Source organism: Anas acuta, chromosome 5 (assembly GCF_963932015.1).
Source record: "Anas acuta chromosome 5, bAnaAcu1.1, whole genome shotgun sequence".
Lineage (NCBI taxonomy): Eukaryota > Metazoa > Chordata > Aves > Anseriformes > Anatidae > Anas > Anas acuta.
Window position 1 is genome coordinate 24,322,260 of NC_088983.1, and position 19,684 is coordinate 24,341,943.

At 58.3% G+C, this 19,684-nt stretch overlaps 1 protein-coding gene across 1 annotated transcript in view; it reads left to right on the forward strand.

Annotated features, from left to right (window-relative positions):
• Positions 1 to 19,684, forward strand: part of LTBP2 (latent transforming growth factor beta binding protein 2) — a 56,263-nt gene that overhangs the window by 30,006 nt on the left and 6,573 nt on the right. The window contains exons 8-25 of the mRNA XM_068683224.1: positions 78 to 180; positions 7,264 to 7,338; positions 11,140 to 11,262; positions 11,507 to 11,671; positions 12,290 to 12,520; positions 13,051 to 13,073; positions 13,775 to 13,814; positions 14,091 to 14,183; positions 14,929 to 15,054; positions 15,339 to 15,467; positions 15,677 to 15,796; positions 15,962 to 16,081; positions 16,252 to 16,374; positions 16,582 to 16,707; positions 18,150 to 18,272; positions 18,555 to 18,680; positions 18,779 to 18,901; positions 19,070 to 19,201. Of these exons, the coding sequence (XP_068539325.1) occupies positions 78 to 180; positions 7,264 to 7,338; positions 11,140 to 11,262; positions 11,507 to 11,671; positions 12,290 to 12,520; positions 13,051 to 13,073; positions 13,775 to 13,814; positions 14,091 to 14,183; positions 14,929 to 15,054; positions 15,339 to 15,467; positions 15,677 to 15,796; positions 15,962 to 16,081; positions 16,252 to 16,374; positions 16,582 to 16,707; positions 18,150 to 18,272; positions 18,555 to 18,680; positions 18,779 to 18,901; positions 19,070 to 19,201 (2,101 nt within the window). The remainder of the gene's footprint in view (positions 1 to 77; positions 181 to 7,263; positions 7,339 to 11,139; positions 11,263 to 11,506; positions 11,672 to 12,289; positions 12,521 to 13,050; positions 13,074 to 13,774; positions 13,815 to 14,090; positions 14,184 to 14,928; positions 15,055 to 15,338; positions 15,468 to 15,676; positions 15,797 to 15,961; positions 16,082 to 16,251; positions 16,375 to 16,581; positions 16,708 to 18,149; positions 18,273 to 18,554; positions 18,681 to 18,778; positions 18,902 to 19,069; positions 19,202 to 19,684) is intronic.

Genomic DNA, 19,684 nt, shown 5'->3' on the forward strand with positions numbered 1-19,684 from the left:
CAGCCAGGCGGGACGGATGCTCGGTCCCGACCCCAGCCTGGAGGGAGACGCCTGACCTCCTGCTCCTCTCTCTGCAGTGCACCAACCCCCTGCCGGGGCTGACCAGGCTGGAGGACTGCTGCGGCAGCGTGGGGCTCTTCTGGGGGGTGGACCGGTGCCTGGCCTGCCCCCCGCGGCCAGGTAAGCACCGCTGCCAGGGCACGGGGAGCTGCGGTCTGCGTGGGTGCTGGCTCCACGCGTGGCATGCTGCTTCCACGGCAGCCCTGTGCTGCCAGGGTCCCTCCGTGCCAGACCCATTCGGAGGGAGAAACGGGAAAACAACGGCCGTGGTTTTAGGAGGTGCAGTCCCATATTAGCGGAGGAGGCTGCAGACTCGGCCCTATAGAGTTACGGGCTTGCTCTCAGCCCGACACGGGCTTGGCAGGGGCTCTGGAAATAACACTACATCAAACAATTGGCAGGAGCACACCCGCTGTCCGTTCCAGGGGCACAGGCATCCAGCGCTGCTGCGCCGGTGCTGGGGAGCTGGACGGGCCCACCCGGCCCCGGCGGGGATTCCTCGCACGCCCGGCAGCATGTGGGTGTTGTGGGGAGGGTGTGTGCCATCCCAGCTGGGGTGGGGGGGGCTCAGCCCATCGTCTATCACCCCCCCACGCCTTGCAGGGGGACGTGGAGGGGCTGTGCTGAACGGCTCCTGCCTGGGGGGCAGCCCCCATGGGAGATGTCCCCCTTGCACGTGGCCGTGCTGCCCATCTTTGCTGCCCAGGGTGTGGGAGCTCAGGGCTGGGAGATGAGATGGGATGGGATGGGATGGGGCGAGATGGGATGGGGTGAGATGGGATGGGGTGTGAGGAACCAGCTCTAGCCTCTGGTGCTGGCTGGATGCAGAGCAGGGCAAGGTGCTGGCCTGTGCCAGCACTGCAGGGCGCTACAGGAGGCTGCAGCTCAGCTCAGGCAAGCAGGGAGCTGCTCTCTTCTGTCCTCCCTGCTGCCCTCCTTCATCGTTGCTTGGTTGCTCATTCACATCTCCAGCGCACAGAAGTGCTGGATCAGACCCAGCAGTGCTCTGACCACAGAACAGAGGTGTCCAAGGCAGGAGGTTTTGTGCCAGTGTGATTTCGGTGCCTCCCAGCTCTGCCCCAGGGCTGTCTCTCCCTCCTGTGTACACCTCCCAGAGCTGTTTGCATCTCTTTGTCCTCCCTGTGCTGCCCTGATTCAGCTCCTCCTCAGCCAGGGGGTAATGCTGTCTGGAGCCAAATTCCTTGCAATCACAGACTGGGTTGTCAGCATCCTGGAACCCAGTGCAGCTCCGAGGAGCTCTGCCTGCTGCCATTTCCCTGCTCTGCCGTGGCCATGGGCCATGCTGCTGCCGGCCCGAGCTCCTCCGTGTGCCAGCCCCAAGGGAGCCCTGGGCACACCAGGGTGCAAGTGGCCACATGGCTGGGGAAATACCCCCAGAGATGCCTCAGCCCCTTCCTCTTCTTCCCATTGCACTCCAGTATTTTCTTTCTAATGAGTATCCGACTTGCACGCCCCCCGGTCATGGCTTTCTCCTGCCCACCTCACAGCAGTCTCCCACTTGCTCTATTTCCCCATGATCCCTCCATCAGGGGAGGCCTGCTCAGCACTTCTGTTAGGCTGCAGATGGCTCCCAAATCTCTGCACCTCCTTTCTCCTTCCCCATGCCAGGATGCTAGGCTTCTCTCGGCAGTCATGGCCAGAGCTGCAGCGGGGTTTCCTCTGCCGGACTTAGACCATCAGGCTTCAAAATCATTCCTTAGTCACAGGTTTCCTTGAAAACAGCCATGAAATCCCCCCATGTGCTCTTTGCAGTCAGCCAGCTGAACAAATGTGTTTAAGAAATGCCTCCTGACTGCCAGCAGGTCCCACTCCCCCGGCTCGGCGCACGCCTGAGTCCCAGCTGCAGCTCCAGGGAGGTTGTCGCTGCTGGTCCTCATTGAGTGGACAGACACTTGTCTGGCTTTTTTTTCAGATTAATTCCACGGGGATAAGAAAAATGCATCCCTGTGGGTCTGCCGTCTTCCTGTGCCACTAGAAAATCCCGTCCTCAGTCCCTCTGGCTCTGGGGGATACAGTTTCCCTATGGAGACCAAATGGGTTGTGTTGATTTTGGCAGGAATTCAGGCTGGCTGAAGGGGCTGTTTTGGCCCTCTTTAATTGTGTGCAAGCATCTTCCTCTGCTGGCTACCTCTGGCTGCCCTGTAACCAGCCCCACATGCAGGAGACCACACAGTGCAAGCGACAGGAGCTGTGGGGCAGGCACTGGATGAAGGCATGCTTTTCTCCAGGGGGCTGACTTTGCATACAAGAGCTCTCACCCTGGGGTAGAGCCAGGGAAACACTCCTTTCTCTGTCATCTTTCTGCTTTAATGGAGCCACCGAGTGCCGTAACCCTCTGCTGGGACTCCCAGGTCTTCTGCTTCTCCAGCGTGACGGCATCTCTCTGCATCGCTCCTGCTGCAGACCACGTCCCGCACTCACGTCCCTTCTGTCTCCTGGGCTTGTTGGCTCGCGTTTCCCTCTCTCAGAGTTGCTGGGCTGTCACTCGGTGACCTGCTGTCACGTGCGCAGAGATAACATGTCCAGTGACTGCTTCCAGCTTTCCTCCTGGCACGGCGGACTTCAGCATTGCGCTCGTGCGTCCCGGGGAGGCATGCACCAGAGCAGACTTGACAGCTCTGGGAATTTCATTCCAGCAACCAGAGACAGAAATGGCAGAAGCGAGCTCAGTGTAAACACTTACAAATGTACAGAAGTGCAGCCAGGCAAGAGCTAGACAAATGGAGAACTTGTTTGGATTGACTGTCTGCCCGAGACACTGATTGTTAGTAGAGTCTGGATACGTCCGGATGTCTCTGTCGAGCGCAGCTTTCATGTTTGGTGCATGTTTGTGTGCGGAAAGACATCAGAGGAGAGGAGGAAACCAAGGCAGGCATCTGTCCGAGTGAACCTGCCATGACCAATCCCTGCTATTCTTTGTGTTTTGCCTCGCCTCAGAAAAGCTAAGGCACTTGCAAGCCCTGTCTGCGCTCTAAAGGGACGGTGTTCAAAGCTGGGGTCGGAACAGAGCGAGAGGTGGGGTGTGAGCAGGCCAGGACTGTCCGCAGAGGGGGTTACATCGCAACAGGTGGAAGATAAAGCCCAAAGAAAGCTGGTAGTGTGAGAAGGGGATCAGGCTGAGGAAGCTGCTGGAGACAGGACACGTGGACACGGCGGGGAGGAAGCCCAAACACAGGCAGGGCGTTGGAGCAGTGCCAGTATCAGGCACGCTGCTGGGCAGATCTGCTCCTGCTTACCTAGCAGACCACATCCAATTTTGGGGATATGGGCCTGTGGAGAACACACAGGAGCAAGGACAAGCTATGGTCTGTGCAAAGTAAAACCAGCAAGGTGCAGAGAGTGTTTCATCTTTCCCTGGAAGCTACAGGTCAACACAGGTCTCAGGGAGGGTGTGAGCTGGTTTTCCTTGAACATTAGGATGCCTTGGTCCTCCTCAGGCCCACGGGGACAAAGGAAACAGGTAACGCAGAGTTGTTTTTTTCTGAAGGCAAGGTGTTTGCTATCATGTAAGACCAAGTTTCTCCCACCTCAGATTTATTTTCTTTCACTTTTGAACTCGAAGACTTGCCAGAGGGACTGCTTGCTGAGGTGTGCAGCTCTGAAAATCCCCGGGGTTTCTCTGGTAGAAGACACAAAGTGGACAAGCAGTTGGCCAGTAGAGGAGGGGGTTGCACATGCTGAGATGAGGCCTTCTGTGGCTTGTCCATGCCCCAGACCCTCTTCTGTTCCACCTCCTCCCTGACTCCGCAACCACACAGTGCTTCAGGAGAAACCCACAGCAGCGATGGACACCCTCTGCCATGCAGGAGCTGCCAGTTTGGGTGGGTCTGGGGGATTTTCTGACCACGGCAGCAAACCAGCATCTTCCAGGTGCTGTTTTTTCACTGCCCACTGTCCTTATTTCACGCTGCAGCACAGCCTTGCAAGCAGCCCAAGCGTGGGCTCAGCCGCACACCACGGCGCCGGTTGTGCTCGCTGCACATCTCCCCGTGCTGCATGAAGAAACAAGTCTTCGAAGGGCTATTGTTTTGTTTTCATTCCCCCTCCCCATGTTTTTTCAAGTTTTTTGTCGTAGAGAAAAGTCTGAATTTCACTGGAAAGTTGGATCCTGTAATGTCTGGCTTGGCGTCCGCCGCGCTCCCCAGGCAGACCTCCCACCGCGCCAGGGGTGGCAGCTCACCCATGGAGCCGGCTCCGCGAGCCACACGCTCCTCTGCGCCGTGCCTGCAGGCGCTGAAACGGCAGCAGGAATCCCCTTGAAAACCAACCCCCTGGTCTGCCCTTGTTGCAATCAGATCCGGGTGGATATGGAGGGGAAAAAAAAAAAAAAAAAGAAAAAAAAATGGAAATACGGGAAGGAGGCTACAGAGGGGGCTTTTTCTGCTCTGTGTGCTGTAAAGTCTTATCCTGTAGGAGTGCAAAGCTTTCAGGAGAGCCCCATTTGGTGGTGTTCCCGTTTTGCTCATCGCTCGTGCAGTATTGTGGTCTCAGTGCACAGCAGCACAGCGCTGCAGAAGTGTTTCTGGGGCATTGGAAAAAGTCCTGATGGAGCCTGCCTACCACAGACCATCCCGAGGAGAGATGTGACAGAGCAGGACCCAAGGTTTTGTGTCCTTCTCTTGTCCATTCTGCCCGGGCATTCATCTGATCCCCACAGCCATGGCTCTTAGCTCTTGGCCTGACATCTTCAATGTGTTTTCTCCCTGGAGGCTGATCGTCTCCACACCAAACCGGGCTGAGGTTTGGCAGGGTCCACCACCCCACCACTCCTGGCTTTGTGAAACCACCCTGGCTCCTTTCTTCGCCCACAGGCTGGGAAATTCAGGGTGAGTGGAGGCACGGTGGCCACCCTGCTGGCTGCTTGCTCCGTGCCCAGCATAGGAAGATGCTGTGATCCAGCTCTTCTCTGGGGCCAGGCCAGGGTCTCCAGAAATGACTGTGGGTCCTGAAAGTGTCAAAGTTCTCCTTTTCTTAGAAGTCATCCTGCTAGACTGCAAAATGCCCGATTTCCATGTGTTTGTTTTCCTTCTCATTCTGTACTTGAAAATTGTCCTAGCTTAGGGTAGAGACGAGGAGATGAGGAGGAGCCGAGGGGGGGCAGAGCCCATCCTAAAAGTGCTGAGCCCACGAGGCAGAAGTGCCCAGGAGGCGATGCTCCAAAATCTCAGCCTTGAATCAGGAGCCAGGGCATCCTGCTGGCAGCACGCCTGAAATCCCTCTGCCCAGCAGATGCTCAGCTGCTCCATGCCCAGGCTCAGCCTCCAGGAGAATCTCTTCCTGGACAGAGTGTAGACAGACAGACAGACACAGGAGGCCGGGACCTCTGCCCTCTCCGATCGCCAGATCTGTTTTTTCCCAGGCATTGCCCCTTGCTGGTTTCCAGAGCAGCAGCCTCCAAACTTGTGCCAGTGGCGTGGGAGAGGGATGGATGCCGATCCCCTCTGCAGGAAGCTCAGGTGTCCTTGGCTGTTTTTTGGGAAGTGATTTGCTGCAGTAATGAGCTGCAGGTTTCTGCAGACTCGCGTTGGTGTGCCGAGGTGGCACAAGAGCTGCCCGCTCACCCCCATCGCCGCTGTTTTCTGCCTTGCCTTCTCCCCGGCAGCATCTGGCTGAAGGATGCTGCGCAGGCTCCGTTTCTCTGCAAAAAGCTTTGTGGAGAGGGAGCAGGGCTCTGACACATGTCATCGCTGTTTGATCTCCAGCGTGCTTGGCTCCCCGTTGCAGGGCTTGCGCATAACGATGCTGCTTCGTTTGAGCGTCTGTTATCACATTGTGCTGAGGCTGACAGATGCTTCCAAGCACAGTTAATGCCTGTCGGCAGCCCCGAGCCCATGGGCTGTGGTGTGGGAGGACCTGGAATCCCGCTGGGGCGCCAGGGGTTGTTTTTCCCTTCCCAGAAGGTTGGAAGTGTACCCAGCGATTCCCAGTATCACCAGCACCCCCCTTTCCCTTAACACCCAGGTATTTACATGCACCTCCTGCCTACGGCTGACCTGTTGAAGGGGGTGAGTAGATAGATTTTTCTTCATCTGGTCACTGAGGATCTCCTGCACCTAGAGAGCCTTGCAGCTTTATTTGACGTACCTGGGGAACCCAGGCTTTCTCCTCTCCTCTCTGCTGAAGGGTGAGGAACGGCTTGTTGTTCCCATACATTTCTTTGCTAACCCCAAGTGTCTTTGAATGGCTTCAAGCTGCATCACAGGGCAGAGTATCCAGGACAAAGACTTAACGGACAACCCAGTTTTCTGCCCCCAGCACACTGTTTGTTCTCTTACCCTTTGCAGGCTCTTTCCGCCCATCTCCTGCCTGAGGCATGGTCTCAGTTTGTCCCTGGTTCTTGAAAGCTGCAATGTGCTAGGAAGCTGCCAGATTCTAGATACGGCTGTTGCCATCAAGGGCTTTCCATTTATGACGCCAGTGTGTGCTGCTGATGTGAGGCAGGAGGAGTTTGGGTGGTGGGAGTATGGCTGGACAGTCACTGAGCTCTTACACACACTCCTCATTTCCATTCATACGGTCCAGAATAATGTTATAAAGAGACCCCACCCTGGGAAAATCCCATCCCTAGACAAAGCACCCTTCTTTCTACCCCACCCCAGGCTTACTCACTCCTCAACCCTTCACCTCCCTGATTCCCTTTCCCTTGCTCCAAAATACAATGCCTAACTTTGCCCTTCTTTCTATTTATTGGCCACATTTTATTTGCCTGTAAAAACTCGGGAGAGGTTTAATTGTGCAGGTTATAGGTCATTTTGAAACCCACAAAGCTATTTTATCTCTTTGGGTGAGACTGACTGGGGCAGGAAGAAAATAAAAAGAAGGAAAATGTAATAAACAGGCCCTGGCCTGTTATTTCAGCATCTTATCATGGACCTCCATCATTTCTTCTGCTCTGATCCCCCTTGTCATGTGCCACTTGGCTCTCCGAGCTGGCCAGGGAGGAGATGAGGTGGCACAGGGATGGATGGTGAAGCACAGGTAGCACTTCTGAGCCACCAGAGTGCCACCTGCCAAGCAGCAGAAGCCACCACTTGGGAAATGTGGCAGTGCCCACCTCTCCCTCTGCCCTGGGCATCATCACAGGCTTGCCCAAGGCAAACCCTTCTGCAGGGAGGGCGGAGGAGAAGGATGCTGATGGGTGGCTCTGCTGCCTATGTCCCTCACTGTTTGCTTTCTTCCCAGCACACCCCGTGGTGGAGAACGGACAGGTGGAGTGTCCCCAGGGGTACAAGAGGCTGAATCGGAGCCACTGCCAAGGTAAGGATGCTGCCTTCATCCCTCTCTCTCCTTCTCACATCCACTGTCAGGCAGAGGTGTAATTAACTACACAAGTAAAATACCGTTACCTAGCTTGCCTGATAAAGATCTACAAAAAAAACCTGTGTTTCCATCAAACATCTAAAGAAAAAAAAACAAAACAAAAAAAAAACAAACAGGTTACACTGACCTACATGACTCAGGCTGTATGCAGTCAGCTCTGAGCTGGGCCAGCATGAGAGTGCTCACCTGTTTGCTCCTGCTGCTGGGATGCTGTCCCCAGATCCTGCTGTGCACACAGCAAGGGGCTGTGCTGCTGCTCTGCCAAGTGTGAGCACACAGCTCTCCTCCTGTAGTCTGAAGCAACAGCAGTTCTGTTGCCTGAAAACTGTTTTGGAAGGCTGACTGCTTGTTCATTTGCTGATTTTTTAAGGGGGAGAGTGCCATAAAAGTGGATTCCTCTGTTCTGAGTGTGTCACTCGTGCAGGCAGCCAGGCTGCCTTGCCTGCCCGGCGCTGCTGGGGTCTATCCATTTCTCACTCCCACAGTCCCTCAGCTCCATGTGGGGACGGCACCACCACACTTTTCTGTCTGGTTCACACTCATTTGGCATCCTTTGGCCCAGTGCTTGCATTTTCCGTGCTCTGACTACAGCGGAATTTTATGGTTCCCTTCCTGTGATTCACGATAAGCTGCGAGGTGTCATCTAGAAGATGCAGCAGGGAGCCTGGGCCCTGGCCACGCGAACCCAGGGCTGGCAATCTAATGACTCATCTCGCTGGGACTTTCCACCATGCTTCCTTAATTAATGATTCAACCTCCCCCCATTGTCCTGGGGGAGAACTTTCAACGCACAACGGCTTCTATTCTCCGTGGCGCTCAGCTCTCACCCCTTGTGTGGCCATGGGCAGTGCCATGGGTGTGAGGAGCCACCCGGCGATGCTCAATGGGAGCCTGAGGAGCAGAGCAGCTGGAACCACTGATGGCAGTGAGCTGGGACCTGCGGCGCTGCTCTGGATCTGCGTCCCCGCTGGAGCAGGGCGAGGCTCAGCACGCTGAGGAGCAATGGCAATGTGGAGTTGGCTAGGAAGATGTCTCCTCGCAGGAAAAGCCCTGAACCAGAGACGTGTGCCTCTGCGTGTTCCTTTGTAAGCTGGGCTGGAGAAGCACTGCTCTGCAGTCTGCTGCCTTGAGGTGCTTTTCTGATCCCTGCTGTTGCAGTGGGATGTGAGTCTGGAAGCCCAGCACCTCAGCTCAGCTCCAGAGTGAGTGATTGGGATGACGGACTGGGAGAGGCCACACGGGACCTTCTCTTGCCAGCCCAGGTAGGAGCGGAGCCAAGGGGCTGGATGAGAGCTGCCGGTTCCCGAGGCCACTGGCTTGTAGGAGAGGAGCTCAGCAGCCTTTCTGCTGGGCTCTGGCTTCGCAGGCTGAAGGGGGGCACTGGAGGAGCGATGTGCTTGCTAGACATGGGGCAGAGGCATCTGTGGGCTGGGGTCCCTGGGGTCAGTCCCACACACACCTGTACCTCAGTGCCTGTTGCGGACTCGGGTCCTTTCTCCTCACGACACACTGGTGTAAACCACGGGCTGCCTGGCCCAGCGTGGTTGTTCCTCAGGAGCACCAGCAGGCTCGTGTGGGGTGGGAGGAAGCAGCCGAGACAGCTTATGAGCCTCATTTCACGGTGCCTGAGGCCTCTTCTTGTGGGTCAGCCATGGCTCTGGCCGGCGGCAGGGGTAGGAGCGTGTGGCACCGAGCGCCTGCCTGCCTCTGCTCCCCCCGGGGCCTTCCACTGTGGGTGGGTCTTCTGCTGCCAGTGGAAAATGGGGCTGGACCGAGGCCAGCGTGTGGCCCTGGTTTAAATTAAGCTCACAAAGCGCAGCCCTTGGTGCTTGTTTGTTTTGTGCGCTTATTACTCTAATCCCTTCAATCCCTTTGCTTACGCGGAGGCCAAGCACCTCATCCCCTGGGCGTGTCGGTGTGACATGGCCCTGAGTGGGGCCAGCGGGGGACAGAGATCAGCCACACGGCCCGAGCCTCCTCTCCGAGTGGGGTCCCCAGCTCATCTGGGGTCTGGCTGCTGCTTTTTGCTTGTGAACTCTGACCTGTGCTTGGCACCGAGCAGGAAAACGCCACTTGTCACAGCACTGTCACAGCCACCCCCTCCTCCCCGAGCTGCAAGGGACAGCACCACTCTGTGCACAGGTTCCTGCATCATCCATGCCATAAAGTCTCTGCGGATCCTTTCAGAGAAGGTCTTCTTGCCATGCAGGGTGCTCTGTTGATCCTCCCTGCCGAGCTTTTTTATCTCTGTTGGGTTTCTGCTCTGAGGCCACCACTTCTGGTCAGCAGAGGAGATTCTCTCAGGACTTGCTCACACTTCTCTATCTAGAGAGAGCTTGAGAGTTGTCCTTCCTTGGGGTCTGGGGTGATCAGGAGGTATGCAAGGGGGTGTCTGTGCAACCCACGTAAGAAGGCCTGGGGGTTGAGTTGTTCTCCATCCTCTGCTGAAAGCTCTGCCCCAGGAACTGCATCAGGGCCGGCTCTAGATCAGTGCAGACAGATGCAGTTCCTCCCTGGCCTGTTGCACATCCCTGTGGCATTGGTACTTCCAACTGGCTGAACATCGTGACCTGGTTTTCGTGGCCCTTGTGTGCCTCAGCCGCGTGTGGGGCAGCTGGTGGAATGAACGGAGGAGTTTAAGAGCACAGGTCTGGAGAGGACCTCTCCGGTCAGTAAGTCTAAACTCCAGCTGTCACAGCTGGCTGTGTGACACCCCAGTTCTGCCAACAGCCATGCCTCAGCTCCGAGGAATAAGCTAGAGTGGGGAAAGTTGTTCCTGTGCCTAGCTGCTGTCAGGCAGTGTTCTTCCAAGTGCCCCAGCAGCTCTTCCCTGCACCCCGTCCGCCTTGAGACAGTCTCTAGAGGGCTCCTGAGGTTCCGGCAAGGCCTTGTGTGCTGGTGGTAGGACTGCCCTGGGGCTTGGGGAAGTGGTTGCATGAAGCTGCCTCGCACTGTGTTGGCATCCCGTACAGCAGCATGGTCTGTGGGCTCTTGCTGGCTGCTCCAACCTCTTCACTTGCAGCACATGAGATCTGTAGAGGAGTGCTGCTGAGGTTCGTCCAGCTCCACGCTCCCATCCAGCTCTTCCTGAACGGTTTGTGCTTCCCGAGACGGCACATTTCATCAGCACACTTACTTTCCTGGGCCAAGGTCTTTAGCGAAGATATAAAGCTGGATCAATCCGTGAGGAGCGCTTCCTTTTTGTCCTCCACCCTGAGATCTGCCCTCAGCTCCCCCCTTACGCACCTTTTGCCAACCCCCATCTTCTGCAGCTTAGCTCATACATTCCTGCGTGGTGCTGTAGGAAGGGCTTCACTGCTGGCCAAGCAGATGAGACTGACGGCGTTTCCCTGGGAGAAGCCCAGCTCCCTTCTGAAGACTGCCTGATGTTGCTTGCTGAGTCAGGGGCAGAGGCAGTGTTTCAACTTGGTGTCCTCCCTCTCGCATGACCTACAGCCCAGAAGAAGACTCTACAACAATGAACCAGAGCCTGGTCCACCACCTCCTGCTTAGCAGTGGGCTCTCTCAGCAGCCAGAGCGCTGCCAGCACCCACATGGGGCACCAGTCCCTGTGCCCTTCCCTCATCCCTCCACCTCTGAGGCACCATCAAGGCTCTGGAGGCTGGTTTGGCTGGCAGCAAAAGGGCAGAGGCGGCTCCTCTCCACCTCGCAGCCCTTCCTGCACCCAGCCACACGGCCAGGGGCTGTCAGCCGAGCCAGGGCTCCCTCTTCCCGCAGATATCAACGAGTGCTTGATGCAGGGCTTGTGCAAAGACGCCGAGTGTCTGAACACCCGCGGCAGCTTCCGCTGCACCTGCAGGCCTGGAACCATGTTGGACCCCTCCCGCAGCCACTGCATCTGTAAGTGCTCCATGGGGACGGGCAGGACCTGAGCAGGACCCCGCAGCTCAGTGGGGCTGCAGCTTTGTGCCTCTTGCACGTGGGGGTGGGTGAGGCTGCGTGCCTGCGTGCTGCCCCCTGCTCCTGTGGTGAGACAGGCTGAGGGCACGGGCAGAGAAAGTCCCAAGTGGCTGAGTGCCCTCAGGTCCCTCTTCGGTGGGCGCAGGGCTGGACCTCAGGCACTGACCCTGCCCTTGCGTTTCAGCGGACAAGGCGGTGTCGATGGAGCAGGGGCTGTGTTACCGCTCGGCAGCCGGAGGCGTGTGCTCCTTCCCCCTCTCGCACCGAATCACCCAGCAGATCTGCTGCTGCAGCCGTGTTGGCAAGGGCTGGGGCAAGAACTGCGAGGCGTGCCCCGTGCCCGGCTCAGGTGAGACCGGGAAACCACAGCTCTGCGGGGAGAGCACAGCCACGGCTGTGCCTGGCCTTGCTTGGCAGCCCTTCTGTCTCGCTCGGCTTCCCTCACCTCTGCTGCTGGAGCAGCAGCATGTCTCCGCGTGGGGCAGGATGGGGAGGGGAAGGCGCTAAAATCCTCAGGGCTGGGAAAAATCTGGTGTGTGTAGGGTATCTCGAGTGGTGTGCGAAGTGTTTGGTGCCTAAGTACCAAGGAGTTGCTTTTCTCTGCTCCCTCACTCACTCTGAACCTTCTTGTGGGGTGACCCTTTCCTAGCAGTACTGACCTGGGGGAGAGATTTAGGTTTTGGTGTCCAGGAGTACCAGCCAGCAGCTGTTAAAAATACCTTCTGCTTGATGCATCCACTCACTGCAGCCAAGATGTGTTTCTGTCATGAGTTAACCCTTAGAAATCTCCAGAAAATGATAGGATGGGAGAAAGTGGTACCTGCTTTCACAGACACCTGTCCATCTTCACTCTTTCCTGCACACGTCCCACCATCACGTCTGGGTACTGCAGGCACATCTGCCTGTGGTCCCTGCATCAACCTCTCCCTTCCAACCTCTAAAGCCCTGATTTGATTTTCCCTCACAGAAGCCTTCAAGGAGATTTGCCCAGCAGGACATGGCTACACCTACTCCAGCTCCGATATCCGCCTGTCCATGAGGAAGGCAGAGGCAGAAGAGCTGCCCCTCAGCCTGGAAGAGCAAAGGGAAAGCAGCAACTGGACGCTAGACTGGACAGCAAGGAGACAGCAGCTGCAGGACAGCTTGCGTGGAAGCATCCTGCAGGCATTACCCCACCCTGGCATCACGGCAGGAGAGGGTAGAGTGAGGTTAAAGCTGCTCCATCTGGGTCCCTAACAGGGGAGGGCAATTCCCAGGTCCTACCGTGTCCCCATGGGTGGTCTTGTGGCTGATACAGGCTTTGTACATCTGTGTGAATATGCAAGGTGTCCTTCAGCCTTGCAGTATTCCTGGGGCATGAGACATCACCTCTTCAAGCCCTCGGAGGGGAGGTTGGGTGCTTCAGGCTCCCGAGACTGCAGCTCTGCAGTTGGTGCTGGCCAGGCTGCCTCCCGTGGGACCTCAGCTCCGCGTGGGAGCCTTGGCACTGCACTCCTTCAGCTCTTGTCCAGTACAGCTGGGGAGAAGTGTGACCGACTGCTTGTGCCAGCAGCTGCTGGGGTGGACGCTCCGGGGGTGTTGGCTTTGGCAACAAGCTCTTACAGGGGAGAATGAAGCACTGTGAGGCAGTGCCGTAGAGGTGGGATGAGGTTAGAGCTGCCAGGGTTGGAGGATGGAGGGTGCCTGCCTGCCCTGTCTCCACTCACCGTGCACTGTTTCCCTTTCCAGGTCAAGTTTCTCTTGCTGGGCAGGTGAGTGAGGTTTGTCTTGCCAAACGTGGCAGGATCACACAAACAGGTGATGGGGAGTTGTGAAATGTGGTCAGAGGCAGCAGCAAGGTGAGCGAGTAGCTGCACAGCCTCCCCCCTGGCTGCGCTGCGGTGGCTGGAGGCTCTGTGCCAGGTGCCTGCCCTTGCTAAGAGCCTGTGAGCTCACACCAGCAGCACCTGTGGGCTCTGCAGTGCTAGTTCATGGCCTGTGACCTCCAGTTCCCCACAGGAGACACAGGGCTCCTTCCAACAGAGCTGTCTGGGGACCGATTCATCTGCAGATGGGCTTTGTTATTATGAGCCTGACTTCAAACCTGTCTCTTGATCCTGGCCATCATTAGAGGCTGGGTTATATCTCACCTCAGTGCCTCTGTGCCCCCTCTACATTAGCCCCTGAATATCCTTGCAGCCCCTCTGAGAGAGGGGACAGCACACTGCCATTGCCACTAGACGTGGACTGTCCTTTCCCAAGGACACAGGGAAATCTCAGCTCAGGGCAGATATTTGAACCAAAGTTTCCAAAGCTTTCAACTTTGAGGCAGAGCTGCAGTGGAGCTGCTGTTGCTTAGCTGCTTGTTATGGAAAGGTCCTCAGAGAGGAGAGATGGGTTGTCCCCTTTGGTGGGCACGGCATCTCAGCTCCATAGAGGTGGTTAACGGTGGTCTGGTGTTTCTGTCCCTCAGGTTGCTGCTGGTGCCACCCCGCAGCCCGCCACGCACAGAGGTGAGCACGGGGCGGGTGGGAAGGCAGGGGGGGAGCGGTGCTGAAGGGGAAGGGGCAGCAGGGAGAGCACGGTGGCTTTGAGATGTCATCGCCCTCAGAGATAGCACTGGGCTGGAGGTTAAACAAGATGATGGTGAGGTTTCTGCAGCCTCCCTGCTGCCCCATCCTGGCTGCCCCAGGGATGTGGGCACTGGGACACCCAGCACTGGTGGGCTTTGGGTGGACACCTGCGCCTGGGGCCAGGGGAAGGAACTCATCCATGTTCTTCCTCAGCAGAGGAAGAGGAGTCCCGGCGTGCTCCTGCCCAGCCTGTGCCCACCACCACCTGGGCTGATGCTGCTCCAACACAGATGCCTGCACAGGGCTCAGGTGCGTGTCCCTCCCCTGCCTGCCTGCCACTGCAGGGAAATTACATCCTAAGCTCCATGCCAGAGCTTTCCCTTCCCAGCCCTCTCCTCTTCCCACCTAACATTTGCCGTCCCAGCCCTGCTGGCATGTCCCAGCCAGGGGAAGGCAGCCGGGAGCAGGGATGTCCAAGGATGACCCTTCTGGGAGTGAAGCCCTTGGTTCTCCAGGCCCTTCCCTGCCTGCAGCTCATCTGCTGGGCAGCAAACACCCGGCCAGGGGGGGTCACGCGCCTGCTCGGGTGGCTGCAGCATGAGCTGAGTCACCGGGAAGCAGGGTGGAAGGGGCGGCATGTGGCTGCTGGGGCGGCTTGTTTACGGCGCAGAAAACAAGAGGGCTGTTGTTCCAGGGCTGCCGAAGCGTCTGGGAGCTCAGCCCTTGGTCCTCCGCCTGGGGCTGGAGCACCTTTGGGAGCAGGGCTGGCGGAGGCACCTTGCTGAGGAATGCGCCTCCCTCAATAGCCTTTTGTCCGGGGCTGGTCTGGCCCTGGGCCTGTGTGATGCTGCTGCCTTCTCCTGTGCCCTGCTGCCCCCCTGCTGTCTGCACCTTGCTCGGCAGGGCAGGGGGCTCTGCTGTCACCCCGAAAGGCAGCCCCATCCTCCAAGACCTCTGGCACGCACGGGGCTGGCCAACGTCATCACCTCCCCTGTGTGGGGCTGAGCACTGCAGGGGACTGGTGCAGCCCCAGCCCTGCTCTCTCTCCACCCAGGGGCCAGCGGCTGTGCCTCTTCACCTCTTGCCTGCGGAGCTGGCGCTTGTGTGCTCACCCCAGAAGGATACACCTGCTTGTGCCACCCGGGCTACGCGTTGCACCCCGGCCATCTCCGCTGCATGGGTATGTCAGCACCTCCTCTGAGGTGAGGGGTGAGCAGGGCCAGAGCAGCCCTGGGGTGGGGGACTCCTGCTGGGACCAGCTCCCCCAGCCCTTCTGCTCAGGGCAGGTTGAGGAGCAGGGCCTCCCTGCCAACTGTCTGTAGACCCTTTGGTCCTACAGGCTCTTGGGGCAGGGTTTCTGGCTTCTGTGCTGAGCCCTGCCCACACGGCGTGCTGTGGGGCTGGTGGGGGGCGGCAGGAGCTGCTGGTGCTGACAGCCTGCCTTCCTCCCCTGCCTGAGCACAGATGAAGACGAGTGCCTGCAGGATCCTTGTGCTGGGAAAGGTCGCTGTGTCAACAGCGTGGGCTCCTATTTGTGCCTCTGCTACTCTGGCTACACCCTGGTTGTCTCGGAGAGCAAGCAGAGCTGTCAGGGTGAGTGGGGGTCTCCTGGCACCGGGCTGCCACCCCCCCAGGGTCTCCCCGTTCTCCCTCCCTTGTGCTCTCTCACGTGCATGCACATGTGCATACGCTGAGCACTTCTTTGTGGTGGTGGGGGTCCTGGGGTGGGCAGGTGGAGCAGCACATCTCCTGCACCCAGCTGTGGAGCAGGAAGGCTTCAGGACTTGTCTCCTGTGTTGCAGATCGAGATGAGTGTGAGCAGCCCTCTGCCTGCCCAGGACAGCGATGCATCAACACCCCCGGCTCGTATCGCTGCGAGTGCAAGGAGGGCTTTGCCATGGGGCCCCGAGGACAGTGTGAAGGTGAGGCTTCCCGCTGCCTGTTGTCCTTCATGCAGAGCTGAATACATCTCCTCGCTGAGGGGTTGTCTCTCTTCCTCTTGGCACCCCTGTCTCGGAGTGGGACTCTGAGGCTCCAGCTGCAGGGGACACCCTGGAGGAGCCTGTAAAGATTTTGTTTCTTGGCAGATATCAACGAGTGCGTGGATCCCAGCCCTTGCCCCCATGGGAAGTGTGTCAATACCCCGGGCTCCTACCGGTGTGTCAGCTGTGCGGATGGCTACCGGCCCAGGAACGGGAGATGCATCGGTGAGGACCTGGGGCTGGCCCTGGGAGGCACCCTCACCCCCATGCAAACCTCAAAAAGAGCCAGGGGCACGTGCAGCACGCTTGCCTAGCACAGTGCCCTTGCTCCTTGGGTGGTGGGGATGCACCTGAGCGCCCTCCTGTGCCATATTGCCCTTTTCCCTGTCGCACAGATGTGGATGAGTGCCTTGTGGAGGGGACCTGTGCCCACGGACAGTGCATCAACCTGGATGGCTCCTTCCGCTGTTCTTGCTACCGGGGCTACGAGGTGGCACCTGATGGGAAGAGTTGCCAAGGTACCTGAGGAGCTCTTGGTCCAGACCCAGAGCCCCCTGACACGTCACACATCCACCCAGAGGTTTCCCTGGGCTCTTGAATTCTTGGCTCTGGCCAGGTCCTGACTCTCTGGACCCCATGTTGGCCGTTTCCCTCAGCTTAGCTGCTGGTCGTGGTTTCTCCTCATTCTTCCTGCTCCCCTCACTCTCCCTTGTGTGCTTACGCAGACATCGACGAGTGCACAGCCCGGGCTGCCTGTCCCTCCGCACTCTGCCTCAACACCGAGGGCTCCTACTCCTGCATGGCCTGTGATGCTGGCTACGCCGTGTCCAGAGATGGCAGCGTGTGCGAAGGCAAGGATTCCCTTTCCCTGGGACAGAGGAGCGGGTGCTGGAGGGAGGGAAAACCCAGGAGGGGAAGAGAAATAGCCATGCCTGGGTTGTTGTAGGGCCTGGGGAATCCTTTAGCCTCCAGATCCTTCAGCAGCTGCTCAGCTCCCCAGCCAGCAGGTAGCACAGGGGGCTGCGAGTGGATGTCACCCCGAGCAGCAGGAGGGAGATCTTCACCCAGGAAAGGGATGGGGGAAGGACTCCTGGGCTAATTGTGACCTGAGGAGAGCTGACAAAGGCCAGGGGAATATGAGGAGCCCTGGAAAGGTGGGAAGAGACAGGCTGTGTGTGGTTCAGTTCAGAATCGCATGCCTGGGAGCACGTGCCCCAACCATAGGTCCTCAATAGAGGAATTTCTCTAGAGAGAGCTGCGGAGCTCTGCAGCTTACACATAGCTGTTGAAAAGCACCCAGGAAGATCTCACTTTGCTGTGGCTCTCAGAAGTTCCCCTGCATGGGATCTCCACTTCCCCATCCCAATTCTCCTCTGTGTTAGTGCCTGAGAAACCCGGTGTGAAATGAGGTCACTTCCCATATGATTTTTGCGTGCAATGGAAGAGCAGTGGTTTGGTCCCCTGCATCTGCCCTCCCCTTTCCCAGGACTGCACGTGACCCCCTTCTCAGCCACCTTGCCCCGTCGGGGTCACGAGGGCACCTTATCAGGGTTCGATACCGTTCGGGTCACACTAACCCAATGGCAGGATGGCACGTTCTTCCCTGCCATGGCCCGTGGCCTTGTCTGTGGATCTGGGCTTCATAGTTGAAAAACGATAAGGGTTTCGTGATAGTTTTGTGATAAATAAACTAGGTCATGGTTCGAAATCCAAAAGGATTGAAGAGCATCGCTACTTGCAGCCCTCTGGAGCTGAAGATGTCTGAAGCAGGACACCCTGCCCTGAGGAGGGAGGGAGCTGCTTTGTGCCTGGGGCATGCTTGGTGCTCTGCAGAGAGGAAAAGAGGGTCTTTTCCTTTGCCCTGGGGCTCACTGTGGGGACACCCACAGAGCCTGTGGCACGGGGACAGGTGACGAGCAGTCCTGAGTGATGGGGCTGGCTGAGGCTGGGCCAGCTTTGCAAAAAGGCATCATAGGCCAGCCTGGCAAGTAGAAAAGCAGAGCCACAGGACGTGTGGCTGGTGCTGGGTTACTTCCACAAGGCCTGCTCTGCTGCAGCTAGCTGCAGAGAGGGCTTGGCAGCACGCGTGGCTCTGCACTGGCCTCTTGGTGGTGGTGGTACCCGGCACAGAGCTCTGCTGGAGGCGGGCGCTGGGGCTCACAGAATTGCACTGCAGGGCAGCCCGAGCCCTCTTTGCAGGCTGACAGCGGGCTGAGGGCTGCCCTGGGAGGGATTCTTCCAGGGGAGGCAGGAGCTGGGGCCTCACTCTGCGCCATGTCCTTCTGCTCGGCAGACGTGGATGAGTGCGAAGACCCCGCTGTTCAGTGCCGGGGGGGAGAGTGCAGGAACACACCGGGCTCCTACGAGTGTCACTGCCCAGCTGGCTTCGAGCTCCTCAACGGCACCGTGTGCCAAGGTACGAACCCATCCCTGCAGCCTCCTGGCTCCCGGGCATGCAGCTGCCCTACGGATCCCCTTCTTTCTTGGCAGGGAGGATGCCAGTGCCTAGGCAGGTGATGCCACCACGCACGGCACACCCATAAGGCTGTAGCCAAATGTGCATAGGGAAGGTCTCTCCCTCGATAGCAAGAAAGCCAGGGGCCAGGAGCCCAGCGAGGGCAGCCTGTAAGAGACCGTGGAGAGGAACAGGACATCCCCCAGGGCTGGGTGGGGGGCTCTGACTCTGCTCCTTCTGCAGATGTGAACGAGTGCCTGAACAGCGAGATCTGCAGCCCCAACGGTGAGTGCCTCAACAGCCACGGCTCCTACTTCTGCATTTGTGCTCCCGGCTTCTCCAACACGGCCGGCGGAGTCAGCTGCCAAGGTGGGTCTGTGGGCGGTGAGGGACGTACCTCCGGCCCTGCCCCTTGCTCCTTCCCCTGCTGCAAGATCCAGCCTGACGTTTGGGGCCTGGTTCTGCAGATGTGGATGAATGCGCAGACAAATCCCGGTGCTCGCAAGGCCAGTGCCTGAACACGGAAGGCTCCTACAGGTGTCTGTGTGAAAATGGCTTCAAGCACTCCCAGGAGACTGACGACTGCGTAGGTGAGAGCTCATCACCGGGGAGATCAGCCCTGCTGCCTCCCAGCACCCAAACTTGCCCCCTAAGGAGGACCAGCAAGGCCTGAGGGTCTCTGGCAAACTGAGCCTGACCCGTGAGCAAGCAGGGAACCCCACTTGACCGTCCCTGCCCCTTTGCCCTGCTCCCTGCAGACGTGGATGAGTGTAAGGAGTACGGGGATGCCATCTGCGGCACGTGGCGGTGCCAGAACAGCCTGGGCTCCTATCGCTGCATCATGGGCTGCCAGCCTGGCTTCCACTGGACGCCCCTGGGCGACTGCATCGGTGAGTGCAGCCTGCCTGGCCCTGTCCCCTCCCTGCAGGGACAGGGGAGCTGTGGGACATCTCTGCCAGGGGCGCGGGGGAGAAGGAGGAGGAGGAAGCATGTGGCCAGTGGGGAGGCAGATAATGCCGAGAGTTTGTTTTCTTGGCCGAGCTGCCTGCTTGTGTCTAGACTTCTCTCTTCCTGGCATCTGGAACAGACACCGCATTGTGCTGCTTTCCGCTCGGGGAGAGTCCTGGGCAGGTTACAGCCATCCCAGGCTTGGGGCTGGACCACAGCTCCCAGTAAGCTGCTCTTGCTGGAGTGGCTGCCTGCACCAGTCACCTGCACGGCAGCGCTGGGTGAGGGGAAGGCTGCCACTAGAGGGGTTAGGCAGGCCTGGGTTTGGAGCTCAGGCTTCAGCAACAGGAGAAAGGAGAAGTGCGAGGGGGCTCTGCAGTTTTCCTGGTCCCTCACACCAAACTCTTGCCCTAATCCCCAGGCTT